The sequence below is a fragment of the Meleagris gallopavo genome, chromosome 6 (assembly GCF_905368555.1).
Source record: "Meleagris gallopavo chromosome 6, MGAL_WU_HG_1.1, whole genome shotgun sequence".
NCBI classification, from domain to species: domain Eukaryota; kingdom Metazoa; phylum Chordata; class Aves; order Galliformes; family Phasianidae; genus Meleagris; species Meleagris gallopavo.
In genome coordinates this window covers 41,703,798-41,722,252 of record NC_139409.1, presented here as the reverse complement: position 1 = coordinate 41,722,252, position 18,455 = coordinate 41,703,798, and the positions used below count along the sequence as shown (strand labels likewise).

The 18,455-nt window shown below is 39.4% G+C and overlaps 2 protein-coding genes across 2 annotated transcripts in view; one reads left to right on the top strand and one right to left on the bottom strand.

The window, feature by feature from the left end:
* Positions 1-724: 724 nt before the first annotated feature.
* Positions 725-10,061, bottom strand: UBA5 (ubiquitin like modifier activating enzyme 5). The gene is made up of 12 exons (XM_003207234.5): positions 9,637-10,061; positions 9,473-9,518; positions 9,283-9,372; positions 8,133-8,242; positions 7,609-7,695; positions 7,238-7,322; positions 6,260-6,364; positions 5,924-6,051; positions 4,881-5,016; positions 4,225-4,300; positions 3,664-3,770; positions 725-3,109 (listed from the first exon to the last, which is right to left on the bottom strand). Exons 1-12 carry the CDS (start codon positions 9,780-9,782, stop codon positions 3,026-3,028), a joined length of 1,200 nt encoding a protein of 399 aa, XP_003207282.4. The 5' UTR covers positions 9,783-10,061; the 3' UTR covers positions 725-3,025.
* Positions 10,062-10,123: 62 nt separating this feature from the next.
* The window catches only part of ACAD11 (acyl-CoA dehydrogenase family member 11), a 28,132-nt gene continuing 19,800 nt past the window's right edge, over positions 10,124-18,455 (top strand). The window contains exons 1-9 of the mRNA XM_085226469.1: positions 10,124-10,437; positions 11,814-11,913; positions 12,170-12,295; positions 13,403-13,564; positions 13,775-13,939; positions 15,550-15,697; positions 16,240-16,361; positions 17,074-17,180; positions 17,315-17,438. Coding sequence (XP_085082595.1) covers positions 10,301-10,437; positions 11,814-11,913; positions 12,170-12,295; positions 13,403-13,564; positions 13,775-13,939; positions 15,550-15,697; positions 16,240-16,361; positions 17,074-17,180; positions 17,315-17,438 — 1,191 coding nt within the window. The 5' untranslated portion in view covers positions 10,124-10,300. The remainder of the gene's footprint in view (positions 10,438-11,813; positions 11,914-12,169; positions 12,296-13,402; positions 13,565-13,774; positions 13,940-15,549; positions 15,698-16,239; positions 16,362-17,073; positions 17,181-17,314; positions 17,439-18,455) is intronic.

Here is an 18,455-nt window from a genome sequence, read left to right as displayed (position 1 = left end):
GTTGAATAAGTATTAAAAAGTAGCTCTTGAATTTCAGACCAGGTACCAGTAAGTGTTGATCCTTTGTAACAGCACTCTGGTCATTTTTCTCTTTAGAAAAAGGCTTTTTAATCAGAGGAAATTTTTCCACTATATTCCAACCACCTTAGAGACTCGTGTTTGCAGGATTGCTACCGAATAAGAAGGAAAAAGAAATCTTCTTTCTTTCCTTCTCAACTTCTATTTGTTTCTGTTGCCTACTCTTCTAACGGATGTCTGAGCTAGCCTATTAACTCTGTTCTGATTTTAACATGCACAGTGAAATATCTTGCTCTCAGTTTCCTTAGCACTTCTAGTTTAAGTAGGAAACTGCTTTGTAGACCTCCATTGTCTTATCAGACTTTCCTCATTTAATGATTTCTAGTTCTGAATTATTACTGTTCTTCTTTTGACTTCCCTCCCTGTTTCTTCATCAGTTGCACAGCTTCTTTTGGAAGAAAAAAAGTCAGGCCCTGGAAGTAGCAGAGCTTGACCATCCACGGTCCAGTTGGCAAAGGTAGTGAAGAAATATTAAGCTCTATCTGTCAACCCAAAGAAAAATGTTAACAGAAAGCGTAATGGGACTGTGATTAATAGTGGAGAGTCTTGTAGGCACTGTGTTGGCCATAAGCTTTGTAGATATGGTCAAAATCTTCTTGAGACAGTTATGCATTGAAAAAATAAACAAACCCAAGCAAGCTGTAGATCCAGAATAAACCAAATTTTGAAATTTATTTATTAGTTTTATAGAGTTCCACCTCAGGAAAAAAAAAGTCTTCAGTTTCAATGGAGATTTAATCGTATGGACAGAATATCAACATTTCAGTAACTTTCATGACACACAGTAAAAACAGATCTTAGTTTATAAGACTGCCAATAAACAAAGCCAAACTAAAACACTGCAATATGTTTATTTCATAGCAAAAGAAGTAATAGATTTTTCTATTAGGTTTAATGGTTGGAATATATTATACTTGTAAATGTCTTTTTAACTGAAAAAAAGATTCTTAAAGCTGCTTTTTGTTTTTGTCCGATGCTGTTTATTTTTAAATAATTTTAACTATTGAAACAATCTTCTCCAAATATTTTCAAATTCTTCCAGTATATGCCATTGAACATCTGAAAGTAACACAGAAGCGTGTGCACACTTTGAAAGCACACAAACAGAAAGGTATGAATTTGCTCAAAGAACTACATATGCAGTACGGTGGTAAAGTTACCTCCCATAAAGCTGTCAATCATGTGACAGCAGTCCTGTCAGCCAAATAGTTAAGAGTCCAGTTTAACTAAACTTGTAGAAATAAGAGAACCGTTTTCCTCAATCTCCTGAGTTGTGCGTGCCTCACTTTTACTGTTCCCAACAGAAAGGTAAAGTATCTCACAAAGGAATGCAACACAAATTAACACCATAGACCATGCCAACACAGACTTAGTGACACTGATTCACGTATGAACCTTTTTTTTTTTTCTTTTTTAATGATCTCTGGTATTTCCCTTTCCTCTTTACAATTTATTTCTTAAATGTCTTCTCCAAAACTGAACTCAATCTAAAATCATCTCCCATTTTACACACCCCTTCCTCAGAAAAAAAAAAAAAAAAAACACACAAAACTTCCAATGTGATTTTTGTATAAATAATGTAGTCTCATATTAACTGTGGAGAGAACACATTTTGAAGCTCGCAATCATTCCTTTGAAATCAGAAACAACTTCTTACACAAGCTACCCTAAGAGACAGAAGCACCTCCAAAATATTACTCTCTTTTTACCTGCTGCTTGGATACAGCTGCTAATGCATACTGGCAGATTCTATCTTAGCTGCAGCTGCAGAAATATTTTTGGATAACTGAAGTTAGAAATATTTGCATTACTGGAGATGCTACAATTTACATTCTTCTAAGCCAAATCTAAGTAGTAGTAAAGTTCTGGATCAGACACCCATAGTTGAAATACCTGAAATTGGTACTTCCAGGTTTGCAGGTACTGGCACTACGTAACGTGTATGTTTACAGGTCAGTTCAACACATGATAATTTAAAAGTAAATACCTCTGCCTTAACATTATATACAGGACAAATACAATAGTCAGCCACTCAACTTAGATATTTGCAACACAAAACTTTTAGAGCATCTCATTTTAGAAGCCTTCCTATACAAACAGTAAGTACATTAAGAAGCCCATATGATGGGGATAGTTTATAAACCAGTTAAAACAGTTTGATTTTCAGAGGGAGAAAATCTCCTGTGCATCCCAGTGTTGCCTTTGATCTTACGGATTTTGCCATGGAAAGCACCCACCTGCTGAAGTGATAACATGTCAATAGGCAGCCTGCTAGCCTAATTACCTGCTAATAAAAGCTCCTGTGTCTCTTCATACTCAAAGCATTGTCACATACAGGCAACTAATTATGAATAAGCAGTAGTAAAAATGAAAAAAAACACATAGAAGTTAAATATCTATCTGTACCCAAACCAGGAATATTTAAGGCTGATAAAAAGGCTGAAATGTTACGTTTACTCACTGAAAATATAACATAATCCATGCCAAGACTTTAAACAGAGTCCAGTGAACAACCTAGTTCAAATGCAAGGAATATCAGAAGCAGTAATGAGTGAGGCATTGTCAGCTGCCCTTGACCTATTCTATCTGCTCCAGCCAACAGATTTCAACTTTCATTTGTCCCATGCTATATTTTCATAACCTGATATTGCATATCATGTGCTATGCATACTTTTTTTAATTAGTTCATCCATCTTTTCTAATTTTCCATTGATTATCTGGACCCCAGCAATGCTGAAAAATTAAAACTTACAGTAGTGCAACTCTGTATGTTAAAACCATGAAAAGACAACGAAATATAAACAAGGATAAGTCTGTCCACTTCCCACCTATGTAACAGTTCAATTTCATTAGATATGTAAAGATAAGCTTCAGTGGAGGGAAGAAAAGTCTACTCGAAATCTGATGTCAATCCAAACTTCTATACTTGTCCTTAGTATTTGTTTTGCTACAAGTTCCGCATTTTGGCCATGAGATCTTCCAGGCTTTCTTCAGACTCAGCCACTGTTTCTTCAACTGTCAGATTCTCTTCCTAGTAGTAAAAGGAAGAAAAGGTCAGCAACAGAAGAAGCACATTAAATGATCTACACAAACAAGCTTTACTGCAGTTACGTCACACTTTCCCAGAACCAAGCACTCCATTACAAGATGAGGCTCAACTCATCACACTGGTTCAGAAATTGCAAACTCTGGTCTGACTGAAGTTTGAAAGCTCTGCTTGCAAAACATACACATTCTGTGTTCCCCAAGTATACCAACTGCACTTTGACAAAGACCAAGATGGTAAAAATATCACTCACAAAAAGAGTAGTTGAGAAATTCACATTTCTTTGCCTTCCCACCCCAAGAAATACATTCACTCCTATCATTTCAAAACTACATTCACACTAACACCCATATTTAAGGGAATATATTTCATGAAAACACAGAACTTAGAAGACACCAGCTGAATGTACTGAGCTTCAGTTCTACTGGACTTGTTTAAGATGATACTTTATTTTAAGCTTTGAAGGGTAACCAAAGTAACTAATTTTATACATATAATCTGTAAGATTATAGTGTCATTGTAAATAATAAATATATTACCTTGTTTGGTATAGTATATGCTACAGTAATTCCAACAGGAAGATCAGGTACTGGACCAGAAGCAGCTTTCAGCTCATCTTCTGTAGTTTCTGATACTAATTCGATGCCTTTGCATTAAAAGGAATAGAGAATTCCATTAAAAATTAAAAGAGTTCTTTAATCACTACATTATAGCAAGAACAAAATTGCAGCTAATTTTCTGAAATAGAAAAAAAAAATTAAAGCAGAAAGACCTTCAACTACTTCATTAACAATACTAAATGATTTCCCTTTATGATATATGAAGTGCTGCCAATGAAATATGTAATTTTCAGATAAGAATAACCAAGCATTTTACTTAAACATTGCTAAGCTTTTGAACCTAAAACGGCTCATTATGATAAAACTGTATCAAATTGTTTTAGTATTACTGTCAAAACCTGTGAAAAACCAGCAGCAATTACACAATGTAAGTTACAAACAATAGGATGCATGAGAAGTCCATGCTCCCTCACCCACAACAAACAATTTAAATGCTGTTCCCAGTATCATGCTTCACTTAGTCACCAGCTGATTACTTACCCCAGTCATTGTCTTCATGCACTATTTCTTCTTCCTGATCAATTTCTTCTTGTTTTGGTTGTGCAGCTTCTTTTACCTGAAGGAAAAAATTTAAAGACACAGTATACATAGCAATTCAGTTTTCAACAGTGAGGAAGATCAAATCTAGTATTTGTGCTTATTTTAAGGTACACAGTTCACTGTTTTGAACTTTGTTAGGCATAAAAAAGCAGAATACCTGCAAATTTTAAAACGTCCACTGACACTCAATATGACAGCCAGAAAGGCTGAGCACGTTCATAGAATCATAGAATGGTTTGGGCTAGAAGGAACCTTAAAGACCACCCGATTCCAACCTCCTGCTGTGGGCAGGGACACCTGCCATCAGACCAGGTTGTCCAAAGCCCCTTCCAGCCTGACTCTGGATACTTTCAGCATTCTTAGTTTCTTTGGGCAGCCTGTGTCAGTGCCTCACTATTCTCAGAGTAAAGAATTTCTCCCTTATATATCATCTAAAGCTACCTCTTTCAGTTTAAAGCATTAATCCTTGTCCTATTGCCATACTCCGAGAGTCCCTCCTCAGCTTTTTTCCTTTAGGCCCCCCGCAGATACAGCAAAGCATCTGTAAGTTCTCCCCAGAGCCTTCCCTTCTCCAGGCTGAACAACCCCAATTTTACCTTATAATTTTCTTGCTGTTTCCTGCAATTTTGATCACTACACTGTGGATTTGGCTTCATAGCCATAGTTGGAAAGAAATCCTGCATCGCATTGTAGCCAAGATAGTAGCTCACAGTACCAAAATTTAAAAGATACCTGGAAACACAAACAGAGAAAGCAGGTCTTTATACACAAGTACAAATCTGACAAAGAACTTTTAGAATACTCTTTCATACCACTGACCAGGAAAGCCGCAGTTGTCTTAAAATACCTATAAAAATACTTAAAATCTTAAAATGTAGTCACCTGACAACAACAGAGATGCATCAACATAAAGGCTGGTACTTTTGTTGTGCATGAGCTACTGTCTCAGAAAAAAATGTGTTTAGAATAATAGGTAGGCAGTTTTCCCCTGTGCCCTAATCCACTGCTTAATACACACAGGTGCCATGTATTTCAAAGGGAGAATTTTCAACAGGAACCAGAAGCAGTTCAATCATCTTTACATAAGGCCATGCTTGTGATGAGAACAGAGATTTAAATTAAGAAGCAATATTTGCATCTTCATTAAAGAATAACACCTGTTGGTATACAATTTTGTACAGTACCTCTCACTGTGCAGCTGAAAAATGGAGCTTCACTGTTTGCAGGAATGATTGCAAACATTTTTATTCTTCGTAAAATTTTCTGGACAACTGATAAAAGCAAGATAAGGCTAAAAATTGTCTAAATAAAGTCTTATTCTCAAAGTATAAATGTGATTAAAGTCTAAAATTTCAATAATGTCAAGTTTCAAAAACATGTGCATGGAGTAACAGAAATCCTTGGGGAAAAAAGACTTTTCCTTGCCCCGAGATGTTACATTAGAGAGAGCAGCTGCAAAATAAAGACACCAGCAATTCAAGCAGTGTGTATACCAGCCCTGTCTGATGATGCCAGCACCTTCAGTAAATAAGTCATAAATATAGAAAAAGAACCAAATTCATCGTTATCCAAGAAGCTTGAAGGAACTGCTCTCTTCCAGTGCTGCTGTACGTTGCCCAGCAGCAACTCAAACACTTACTTTAGAACATTTTGTACGAGAATTCCAGCCACAACACCCATGGTTGTTGGAAGACTAGCTGCACAAACTCCTTCTCGTTTTAATGTTTTCTCATCAATATTTGCAGCAACCACAAGTGGAGGAGCACACTGAGGGGAAATAAAGAAATACACTTTAAGCAAAACGCATTACGGAAAAAAAAAAAACAAAAGCCAACAAAAACAAACCAACAACCACGTCTCACACGTAATTTTAAGCTACTCCATTATCTGTGCTAGGATTACTTTCACTAGACAGATGCTCTTCATACTCCCGGTCCCATTTCAAAAGACAGCAATTCCTCAGGGCACCACATACCGCAAAACAAGCAGATTCACCAGGAATGATCAGCTGGATGTGTCCTGACACTGCATTTTCACTCACTCCAGACTCCATCCAGATTTGTCCAAGCTCATTGCAGGCCTTAGAAACACAGAGACACATCAGTACTGCAGAAATTTAATGGAAAAAAAAAAAAAAAAAAAAAAATAGAAGTTGTAAATTGAGAAGAATTAAATATACTGACACTAGTGCTTTAATACAGAAAGGCTATGATCAGAAAGAACATGAAAAAGTAAAACAGAAATTGTTTATGAGAGTTAAAGGACAGATCAAAGGATAAACTAAATTTCTTCTCATGAAGCTTTGCCTTCGTGAGTTCCTGAGGACCTCAATGCTTTGAACAACTACACACGTTAGTGATGCAGTTACTACAGACCCACACTACAGGATCTAATTGCAAAAACTACTTCTAAAGTGTTTTTTTTTCCTATGCTTTGAGGCACAGATCCAGAGTATCTGTGTACACTCAGTGCATACAATCTGCAGAGTAAGCTAGCTGTAGGATAACAGAAACCATGCATTCGGCATTCACCCTGCATTGATTGCTAACTATAAAGCAAAACAGGATGATTAGGTATACAGCTTTAAGACATTTTTAGTATAGAGAAAGCTGTATACAATTCCATACACAGTCTTAGAAAGTTTGTTAAGATTTAACCTACAAAGACTTAACAGTCCTTTCCTTAAACAAGATAATTTGGAAATACAGAAAGCACTTACAACAACAATTCTTCTCCTAACCATAAGCTGCTAGTAACTTAAAAGACTTTGCTTATATTTACACAAAGTATGTCTTACAAGAGCTGGGTAAAATATCAGATTCTGTTTCCTTAAATTAAGGAGGAACTTTCTTGGAAGATTCATGAAGTCCCTTTCTTTTCTGTAGTCCCCACAATTCCTATCAGTACTTACAAAAGAAAACTGACCTCCATGAACTCATGCCTGTGGTCTTACCGTGTTAATTGCCATGCGAGCTTCAAAGTTGTCCACACAGCTTAGAACAAGATCAACAGGCTTCCCTTCCTCTAGTGCACCATTACTGAAACGAGTATCAGAAGCGTGCATGAAACTGCTGGCAGAACGTAACACCAGCATAGCAGTCAATGTATTTCTTTAAAGTACAGAGGCACAGGGGAAGTATACTTGTAACCAAACTTGTGCAAACACAAGACAAGGTACAACTAGCAGCTTAACTGCAATAGGAATAGCAGCACATCGAAGCTGGAACTTAAATATAAGGCCATTTTATATTAATATAATTTTTATATTATACACACTCAAAGTATATCAGAAAAAAACTGTATCTATTACAATATATATTTTACCTTATTCTATCCATGAAATGTTCAAAATTGTCCAGTGTAGTGATGTTGTAGTTGTGTACTTCAAATTGCACATCAGGATTAATATTTCTTAAGGAGGAAATAAAATGAGGCAATGTTAATAAAGATAGTAAATTGTATTTCAAACCCTAACTTCACAAGTACTGCTATAGTCTTCAGCTTCCATTTTGAAGGCTAAAAGGCAGCATAATTACAAAAAAATACAAATTAGATGAAGAGACCCTCCCCTCCACCCTCCAACAAAAGAAAACAAACCACCTAGATATTGAAATATAATAATTTATATTAAACTTCTAAGCGAAATTAGCTATATGTAGAAAGATTTACTTTAAGCTTCTGGGAAGGATAAAAGTGTCCCTAAAATATCAGCCATTCCCCCAGCTGTTTTATTCTCAAATTTCCACACTAGACCATGCTACTTTGTAAGCAATTAAGCGTGAAACATTGGTTTGCTGTATTGGCATCCTGGATAGATACTATTAGACATCCACTTCTCTAAGTCATACCTCAAGGTATGCTCTGCTGCTTGCACTTTACTTAATCCAGCTTGATGAGGTTGGAAGAAGAGTCTGTTCATGTTTGCCAGTTCCACTTTGTCATAATCAAACAGAAGAAGCTACAATAGAGATTGTATTATGTGATCCTCCAAACAGAGGAGTACATAGAGCTCTAGAACAGGCCATTTTAAACAGCTGCTGTTTAAATAAATACATAAATAAGCAATCTGTTTGTGTGGTCTGAACTACATACATTTGAAAGATTAGAGAGATTATTTACATGGGCCCTATCAACTCTGTTCTCACTTTCCTACTTGCCATTCTGGCATTAACTAGACTGTGTCAATTCCTTCACTTGTGTCTTGGCATGTAGTTCTTCATGAACAATTAACTTCAAGTGCCTTCAGAATACTCAAATGATATGAATTTTGAATCAATAAGTTACTGAACACAAGAAACATCCTTTCTAGGTACAGGATGCTGGTCTATCAGAATTGCTCCTGCAGAGAAAGGAGAAAAATACTTTGAAATGAAAAAATTGCATCATCTCTGTACTAAGAAGATTCTTAACTTCCAAGAGTAAATGGAGAGGTTTTGCCTGCAATTATGAACACCCAAGCCATTCCCCAAATTCCTCCTTTTAAAGAACAGGCTGTTATGTTAACTCTATAGCTTCTTGCTATCTATACTCACATCAGTTATTTTTAACTGCTGCTACATGTTTAGCTGTGTCACATGACAAAATAATTTTTGTGGTAAAAATACACTCAACATCTGCTGCAGTTCAATTTCTTGAGCATTCATTTGTTCTCATAACATAGGCCTTAATGTTTTATGTGAGCTCCCCCCTTCTTTTCCTTTGTTTTGTTTTCCTCTTGCAATAACCTGGTGCAATGATTAGATAGATGGACTCATGTAAGAGTGCAGAGAAACAAAGAGTTCATGTAATACAGGGCTAAGCCTGACCTAAGTAAATATTAATAGTGTTAAGAAAAATGCAGACTTTAGATCCTTCATTTATTTTATTTAAACGCCATTAAGAATGCTTTCTTCACAGTACTTTTACTTGGGCAAAGTCAAGGGAGGAATACCAAATCTTAACAAATCCTCTTAATGACAAGGACTAGTCTATGAAGAAGTACAAGAAAACTCGTATTACCTTACCAATGCCACACCTTGTCAACATCTCAGCAGTCACACTGCCAACTCCCCCCACGCCTACTATCGCAACTGTGAAAGTACGGATTTTCTGCAGACAGAAATAATGCACAGATCAGTGCATCGCCACCCCTGCGGGGCCAGGGCAGAGGTGGAAACACACAGCTGTCTTCATGCAGACACACTCTTACCTCATAATCTTTGACAATTCCCATTCTTTTTAACGCCATCAAGCGACTGCAAAGAAAAACAGCATCGTTATAAACAAAACGCCTTTTATATTTCTCTTGGAAACTTTGCTTTTCAGACATTCTCATCAACCTCATTCCTTTCTTCCTCTGCACTTTGTCCCCACCTGTAGGGATTGGAGTCCGTCACCTCAGGGCTCATGGTCTCGATGCGGCTCCTCGCCGCCGCCCGCCCGCCCCGCACCACCTCCAGCTCCCGCTCCAGCTCCCGCACTCTGCGCTCCAGCAGCTCCACCCGCCCTCCCTCCGCCATGGCAGCGACACGTCTGCTCTCTGCAGTGGCTTCCGGGAACGCCGCGGACCCGTCCGCCGCTCCCGCCGCCTCAGCGAGCGTTCCTGTGGCGGGCTGAGCGTCCGCCGCGCGGCGGCAAATGCGCTCCACGGGGCTGAGAGCACGAATCAGCCTCGCCAGTCCCGCGCGGCACCGAAACCGTGCCCTGCGAGCCGCTTTCCTCCGGGAAAATCCGGCCGGCACCGAGAGCCGCGGAACGGAGGACCTCTTTCGGTGATGGACCAGGCAGCCTCCCGTTGTCGAGGCAACGCCGGAAAGGGCGGCTCCGTGAGGAGCATAGCGTCTCAGTGGGCGGGCGCGAAGCGGCTGCGCAAAGAGCGTATCGCTTGCGGCGGGCGGATCTGTGGGAAGCGTAGCGCCGCCGCGGGCGGGTGTGCGGCCGCTGCGCTGGGAGCGTATCGCTGCGGTGGGCGGCTCCGTAGAGGGCATAGCGCTACCGCGGGCGGGCGCGCGCTATACGCCGTCGGCGCGGCGCGGGGATGGCGGCGGAGCCGGGCACCAGCGAGGTGCGGCGGCAGCACCGCTTCGATCAGGGTGGCCTGGAGCGGTACCTGTGCCGCCGCCTGCCCGGTTTCCCCCAGCAGCCCGCGGGGGCTCTGTCCGTCAGGCAGTACAGGTGAGGGGGCCGTTGGCAGGCCCTCGGCGGCCGTGCGGCGCGCCGACCCGCGGTGCCTGGCTGAGGGCTGGGGAGGGCGGCCTGCAGCCGGCCGTGTGCGGCGGGAGCGGTTCCCGGCGGGCGGCCTCAGTGCCGCCCCGGCAGTTCGCTCGGGAAGGCCGAGTTAGCTGCGGGGACCTTTCACACACATGGATCGGCCGCAGCCCAGCGGTGTTGGCGGACTTTTGTCAGAGTTCAGGCAACGTGTCGAGAATCTGATTGCTCTGTAAGTGCTCGACAAATAAAAACGCTTAGGAGCCTATTAGAGGCATAATAACAGGAATCACAGAATCATAGGACGGTTTGGGTGGAAGGGATTTAAGATCGTCTGGTTCCAACCCCTGCTATAGGCAGGGGCACCTCCCTGTACACCAGGTTGCTCAAAGCCCCATCCAGCCTGGCCTTGAATGCTTCCAGGGAGGGGGCATCCACAGCCTCTCTGGGCAACCTGTTCCAGTGTCTCACCACCCTCAGTAAAGAATTTCTTCCTAATGTCTAGTCTAAATCTGTCCTCCTCCATTTTAAAGCCGTTTCCCCATGTCCTGTTGCTACACACCCTTATTAAAAGCCTCTCTCCAGAGGCAGGGAAGCGTCCTGAGGAGCGTGAAGGCAAATGTCTGCTTGATTTTGGTGTTCCAATATTTGTACAGTCTTTGATTGGACTACGAATAGGTCTTAAAAATGATAAAGAATGAGGTGAGAATAGCATGTAGGTGAGCTCAGATCCTTGAGGAAGGTAGTGATCAGTGAGCTTGATTGGGCTATGATGGGCAGTGTGTCAGGATGGGTTTAAGTAAGTTCTTTTCTTATATAGGTATGTGGAGAAGCATGTAATTTTTAAGATTCTTTGGCACAGCGACGTTTATTCTTTATAACGTAATAGTTGCTATAGGCAGTCCCCTAAGAATAGCTTATCTATGCAAATAGATGGCCAGGTCTGAACACAAGGGGGTTTGGTGCTGGAGTTCATCAGTGGTTTAAAGAGCTTTCTCTCAGCTTACACTGTTTAAAATACAGCTCACCGAAGAAAAATATAGTCGTGAGCTAGTGTGAATTTTACTTGAAAACTCGATCACTTTAATAATGTCTCTTTAGGGTGAAGAGGTGAATACTATCCCCATTTGACAGGAGAATAAATTATCTTTGACTACTCTGCAGTGAAGAGAGATTTTCATGTTAGGTGTAGCAATACAGCCTTTGGCTCCTAATTTTGTAGGCGATCACTTGCATCTTTGTAAGACTATATTTGAAACAAAACTTGAGGGAAAAACCCTTTTCTATGTCTTGCCATTTTGTTCAGGCCTTGTCACAGTGAACTTTGCTCTTTCTCTTTGTAGCTCAGGACAGTCAAATCCAACCTTTTATCTTCAGAAGGGTGGGCGGGCCTATGTGCTCAGGAAGAAGCCCCATGGCCCCCTTTTACCTAAAGCCCACAAGGTAGGTAACACTGCTCAGCAAGCTCCAAACACTTTGTATTGCAGGTGGACTAAGTTCTTCTTGTACAAGCTGATGCAGCCTATTTCAGTTGAAGATGTCTAAAAGTGCGGTGAATTACTTGAATCATTTCCAGTTTTCTATGCTGTACACTCGATTAAACATTAAAGAGGGTAGATTGTCATTAGCTGTACTCAGTAAGATAATGATTTATGTTTAGGAGCTTTTCACTGAACCTTATTTTCTGTGTCTTCTTCAGATTGATAGAGAGTATCGTGTGCAGAAAGCCTTATTTTCAGCTGGATTTCCAGTCCCTGAACCCTTGTTGTACTGCAGTGATGTTTCTGTCATTGGAACAGAGTTTTACGTGATGCAGCATGTGCAGGTTGGTCAGCCAAACTGAGAGATTTCTTTCTTTTCCCTACTACAAGCAGATTTTAAGCTGTCTAGAACTTATTAGTCTTATTCAGCTTTTACTAAACTTTGAAGTTTGGTACATGCAATATGTGTTAAGGCATACCAATATAATTAATCCAATCATATTTTTAAGAAATATTAACTGTCAGAGATTCTTATTGATTTCAGGTTCTCCAGAGCTTATTTCCAGCTCTGCCAAAATATACAGCTTGTTATTTAACCTCTTCTCCTTTGTGCTGTCAGAAGAATGTTGTGAAATGTCTTCATATTGCTGAAAAGGGTACTCATAACTCAGCCATAACAGTCAGGCTCCAAAGTTATTCTGGATTCTTGGAACAACCCATTTGTTACTGATAACAGTATCTATGTACAGCCATGTTTTGCTTTAAAAGCAAGCAGGATTCCATCTCAAGCACGACTTTGAGAAAGAACGTAGCATAGCTGTGCCATCCATCGCTCTAATCATGCTGTGGCTGAGTTGATATTGTTTCTGTTGGACTTGGTTGATTCTGAGTTTAAGTCTGCTGGTACTGTTTTTTTATTCTTGTGGGAGGAAGATTTGAGTTTAGGCCTCTTTCATAATATCCTCTTCTATGAGGCTGTGCTTGTTTGACAAGTTGTGATGTGTGCCAACACATACTGCAGAGTTCTGTGAAATTCAGACTGTATGGAGAGCTGAAGCCCTGAGAAATATGGCTGTGAAAATATCCAGTTGTCTCTTGAGTGTTCTGGGATACTTATTTATAGTCTGAAGCTTGGGATCTGAGGAAGAGCATTCAAATGATTTCTAGTTGTATAAAACAACAGGCACATGCAAAAAAGAAAAGGGAGTGGGAAGATCATGGGCTGTGAGATAAGTGTATTTAATGTATTAACTGAAGGGTATGAAGAAAAAAAAACCTGAGTTATGCCCTTCATCTATCATGGGCAAAGAATAAAACAAATGAGGAAGGAATTTTTTATTGTACAGGGAATATTGGTTCACTGCATTTGTTATGGCTGTTGAAACATCTACCTTTACATCTCTTTGTCTGTGCCTACATCCCACCAAGTATCTGATCTGCAATGTTTCCAGGGTCGCATCTTCCGAGACGCCTCGCTGCCTGAGGTGGGCCCAGCAGAGCGTTCTGCTTTGTATCTCGCAATGATAGAAACTTTGGCTCGGTTGCACTCCTTTGACTTGCGGTCACTGGGTCTGCAAGGATATGGTAGAGGACCAGGATACTGCAGAAGACAGGTACAGCTCTTGGAAAAATTCTCTCGTTTCGTCAGGTCTTTAATGATTTTATTTGCAAGCTGATTTATTAAATTTAGATTATGTGTAAAAGTAACCATTGTATTTTAGCAATTCGGCATCTTCAGATAGTTAAGTATTAGTGCACGGCATGAAGTTACTGCTACGTTCCAAGTAAATTCTGTGGAGCTGTTAAAGTTTGTATTTTTTCAGGTATCAACTTGGAAAAAGCAATATGATGCAGCTGCTCATACGGATATTCCTGCCATGAATGAGCTAGCCGAGTGGTTAGCAAACAACTTACCACCTGATGATGATGAAGAAGCCCTAATTCATGGGGACTTTAGAATAGATAACATCATTTTTCACCCAACAGAGGTATTTGAAATGTATTTGTACATTTTGTGCTTTGTAGTTCTCCGTTACTGACTCTTTAAAGGGGTAGATAATGGCAGGGCAAGGGGAAATGGTTTTAAGTTGAAGGAGGGAAGATTTAGATTGGATGTCAGGGGGAAGTTCTTTACAGAGAGAGTGAGGTGCTGGAACAGCTGCCCAGAGAGGTTGTGGATGCCCCGTTCCTGGAGGTGTTCAAGGCCAAACTGGATGGGGCTCTGGGCAGCCTGATCTAGTGTTAGATATGGAGGTTGGTGGCCCTATGCAGCATGGGGGTTGGAGCTTCATGATCTTTGAAGTCCCTTCCAACTCAAGCCTTTCTATGATTTTGTTATTTGTTTGTTATGGGGCATTCCCAAGGATGTTCTAGTCATGGTTAGCTCTGTGTCACTGCGCTATCAATATGGGGTCTGCTTTTGATGTTTGGTTATGATCAGGAGCAAAGGATCTGTGTTTTCCTTAGCAGTAAAATAGTTGCAGTAATATACTTCTGCTTACTTTTCTCGTAGAACTGCTGGGATGTGAAATGATAAGCAATTTTTTGACAAAATTTATAGAATTTAACTTACAGTTGGAATTATAAAGATGGAATTTGAGTTTGCACTGGAGTGATAGATGTCGTGTGGCTGGATATCAGAGTTGTGGCCGTGTGTGTATTTGGTCCACTTTGTCATCTGTTCCCTGGGTGGCCCAGAAGTCTCACAAGAGGTTGCCTTGACACAAGGAGACTGAATTTCTGACCCCCTTCATGAAAAAGCCACGGACCACAAAGATTCACACTTGTGCTTAGATCAGCAAATAGATACTGGTTGCGGGCTTAAATGTGCTGATTCTGGATTCTGTGCTCCAGAATTCAGTCCTGGGACTCTCCCAGCAGTTCCTGCTCTATTTAAAAGAGTTGGCCAAACTGTGTAGGAATCATCTAAAGAATCTGTTGAAACTGTACCTTTATATGCAGGAATAGCTATGTGGGAAATTGGTTTTGTACATAAGAGCAGTGGGTTGTGACTAGGCTGGAGGGGTTATGTGAGTAGCAGGCCAGCTGGGTTGTAAGAATTGATCAGAATGTTTCCTTGGGAAGTCTTCTCTGATGCAGCTGAACTCTGATGTAGCAAGGACACATGCAATGGAGACTGGTGTCATTATCTGGATGGTGACTGACTAGCTTGTTTAAGAAATGCAATTTTCTATGTAAGTGTTGATCAATGCAAAATATAACAATAAATTATGGTGTTTCTTCATGCATGCAACAGGACTATAACAAAAAAAAAAAGTACACAGCAGTTCTTCAGAGTATTTTATTGTGTAATTCTTTAACTAGAACAGTTTAGAAGTTTCTGACGGAAGGAGTGTTACTCAGAAATGTAGAATTTGAAGGAGATTTTCAGTGGAAAAAGATGTAGTTTTCTGCCACTACGTAAATGTTAATATTTTGCAGATTTTTACATAGTGCTGAATGAAACTACTTTTGCTGTAGACAGCTACAGTGCATGCTTTTAATTTCAAAGCAATAAAGCTCCTGGATACTGAGTCTGTTGTCCATCTGCAGATCCTTCATTCTTATAACTCATTTGTGGTTTTTATTTTTATTTAAGGCTCGTGTTTTGGCAGTGCTGGACTGGGAACTTTCAACCACTGGTCATCCTTTAACAGATTTAGCATATGCTACTCAGTTCTACTTTTGGCCTACATCTCTGAATGTCCCAGGTCAAGGATCTGTCTTCAATTTCAAAGGCACCATAGGTATGAAGTTACAATTGTTTTGTCAAACTGAATTCTATGGTTGATTTCTACCTGATAGATTACTTTAATAAACGACAGTAAAAAGTTAATAAGTACATCATTTTGCAATTGGAAAAGAGCTTTTCTGTAGTTTTCTTCATCGTAGGAGATGTGCTGATAGTTTTAAGGGAGTTCTGTTTTAGTAGGATCTGGGTTTGCCGCAGTACATTAATTCTACAAAAGGTTATTTTGAACATTTCTTAGAGATAATGGGGGAAAGCTGAAATTTAAATATGAATTGCTGATGTTTGTATAAGCCCAAAACAAAATAACACTGTGGTGCAATGGATTTCCTGACTGAAGTGGAACTTGGGGGAAGTTTCTGTGGAATTCTTGCAACACCCGTTTCCTTTTCACTCTCCTTATCTGAGCACATGAGGAATGGTATATTACGTTTTTTACTGTATTAACAAAATGACTCAAATGTTTGAAGGATGAGGTAAATCCTAGTAAAGGTTGAGCATTCTAAAATATTCTGCTGGTTGTTTTTTTTTTTTTTGTAGAAAATCCCTCATTTGAAGAACTGATTACTGTTTACTGCCGCTGCCGGGGTATTAGCACTACAATCCCAAACTTGAATTTTTTTCTTGCTTTGTCCTATTTTAAAATGGCAGGGATATCCCAGGTAATACTCACTTTTTTCTGAAATGTCACATTTTTATGATGAGTATGTGTAGGTTGGTAACATTTTTCAGATGATGAAGTATTGTTGTACAATAACAGGAAAGGTATTTCAGTTTGTTCCTTTAGAAGCAGTGTCTTTTAGATGCTTAAGACTGTGAACTCTAGGACAGAATTCTTGCTGCTTGAAGTACGTAACGTGAGAGATTCAGCCACTGTAGAGCAGGATTATATTTTGTAGTTGCAGCCTAAGATAAGGTTACCAAATGTGTTGTAAACTACCTGTTATTTATTTGGAGTAAGTCTATATATGTGTGTAGTTAATATAGTTGTGAATAACAACGTGTGCATTGCTGTCTGTTGGCTGACGGGACAGAGTGGGCTTGTGTATGGTATCCAATACAGGTACACTCATTTTGCTCTACTAATTTTTATGATTTTCTTCAGGGTTTTTAACTGCTCCTCTGTCTGGCTTGGTTTTTTTTTTTTTTTTTTTTTGTTCTTGTCTAACTCTCTCTATTCCTGTCTATTATATTAGAAATATACCAAAAGCAGCATCAACATATCCCAGTAAAATCCATCTGAGTGCTCTTCCCCCTCCCGCCCAATTAAGAATGTGTATATTTAAGTGTAACTTCATAGTTGAAGAAATCACCAGTCTAAAAGAGACATTTTTAAGTACACAATTATAACATTTATGTCTTTCTTTTTTGCAGGGTGTATATGCTAGATATCTCATTGGAAATGCTTCTGCAGAGAATAGCCATGAATTTGCTAAGATGGTGAAGCCTTTGGCAGAAAAAGGGTTAGAGCTCTCAAAAAGGTAACGCTGGTTTAAACTGCTGGTCAGAGGTGAGGCAGAACTTACAGCTTCACTTATTTAAATGCCTATATAAGGCAGCTTATATCATTGTGAGGGAAAATCTGGTCTTACTTATTGCACTGGTTGTTCTTTAGATTGTCTTTCAGCAACATGCAGCACAGTACTTCTGGAGAGTTGTTCTATCAAAGTACGAAAGGCCAAGAAATGCTGCTGAAGGTAAAGCAGTTCATGAAACAGCACGTATATGCAGCTGAGAAGGTAAAAGCTTTTTATAAACCTATTTGTAAATGAACATTCTATGAGCAGAAGTTATAAAAATGTAAAACCATGTGCTGAAGTCATGTCCTTGTGTATTTTCTTTTTTCTTTCAAGAGCAGCCTTGTTTTTCATGCAGTGCTGTTTGTGGTATTGCAGAACATTAATAGAAATCATTATTATGAATGTTTTTTTTTTTGCAGATTTAAAGTGTTATATGCATTGAAAAGTTACTTTTAAAACTTTTTTGCTTTTTGAAGTTTAAAGTGTACTTAAAAACCAACAAAACCAAAGTCATCTTTAAAGGTATTTTATGAAATACCTTTAACAAAAACTCTGAAGTCTTTCATTCTCGTGTAAAGATGCTGATTTCCAGCATTGTGCAGACATACAAGTGTTGTGTTCCTTTTCTAAAGAAAAAAGGACCTCATAGACAATATTCAACCTCGTGTGTTCTAAATCCTGCTTGTTTTTTTTCTCCCTTTCTCCTTATGAGCTGATTTGCTTTTCAGTTCCAAGAAAAAAGCAAAATCAAGACAGCCTGTCTAACAGTTGAAATTCTTCACATCAAAGTTTCTCAGTAGTCCTTCTGTAACTAATTTGAATTGTCTGAGGAAGCCTCAGAGTAGTTATGTGTACTTGATTAAAAACGAACCACAGGTAGCCACGAAAGCTCTGCAATTGAGTAGAGTTGGGCTTGTAAGTTATTTCTGGTAATGGGAAATGTGAGTCAGGACTTGTAAATTCTGCATTTATGATAATTTCTTTGTTCTAAAACAGGTTCTAGGGCACTTTTGAAGGAGTGCTGTACATTATAAGCATATGTGGGAAAATACTAGGATTACAAATACGTAGCTTTACTTAGTAACTAGACATTGATGCTTGGAATGATTGTTTTGATAATCTGCTGAACAGCTGACAGAAAACAAGTGTGTTATTTCAAATTTATAGAAAAAAAGATAACTGAGTTTATATGTCTGAATATATGGGAAACCTAATATTTAGGTGTCAGCACTTTGG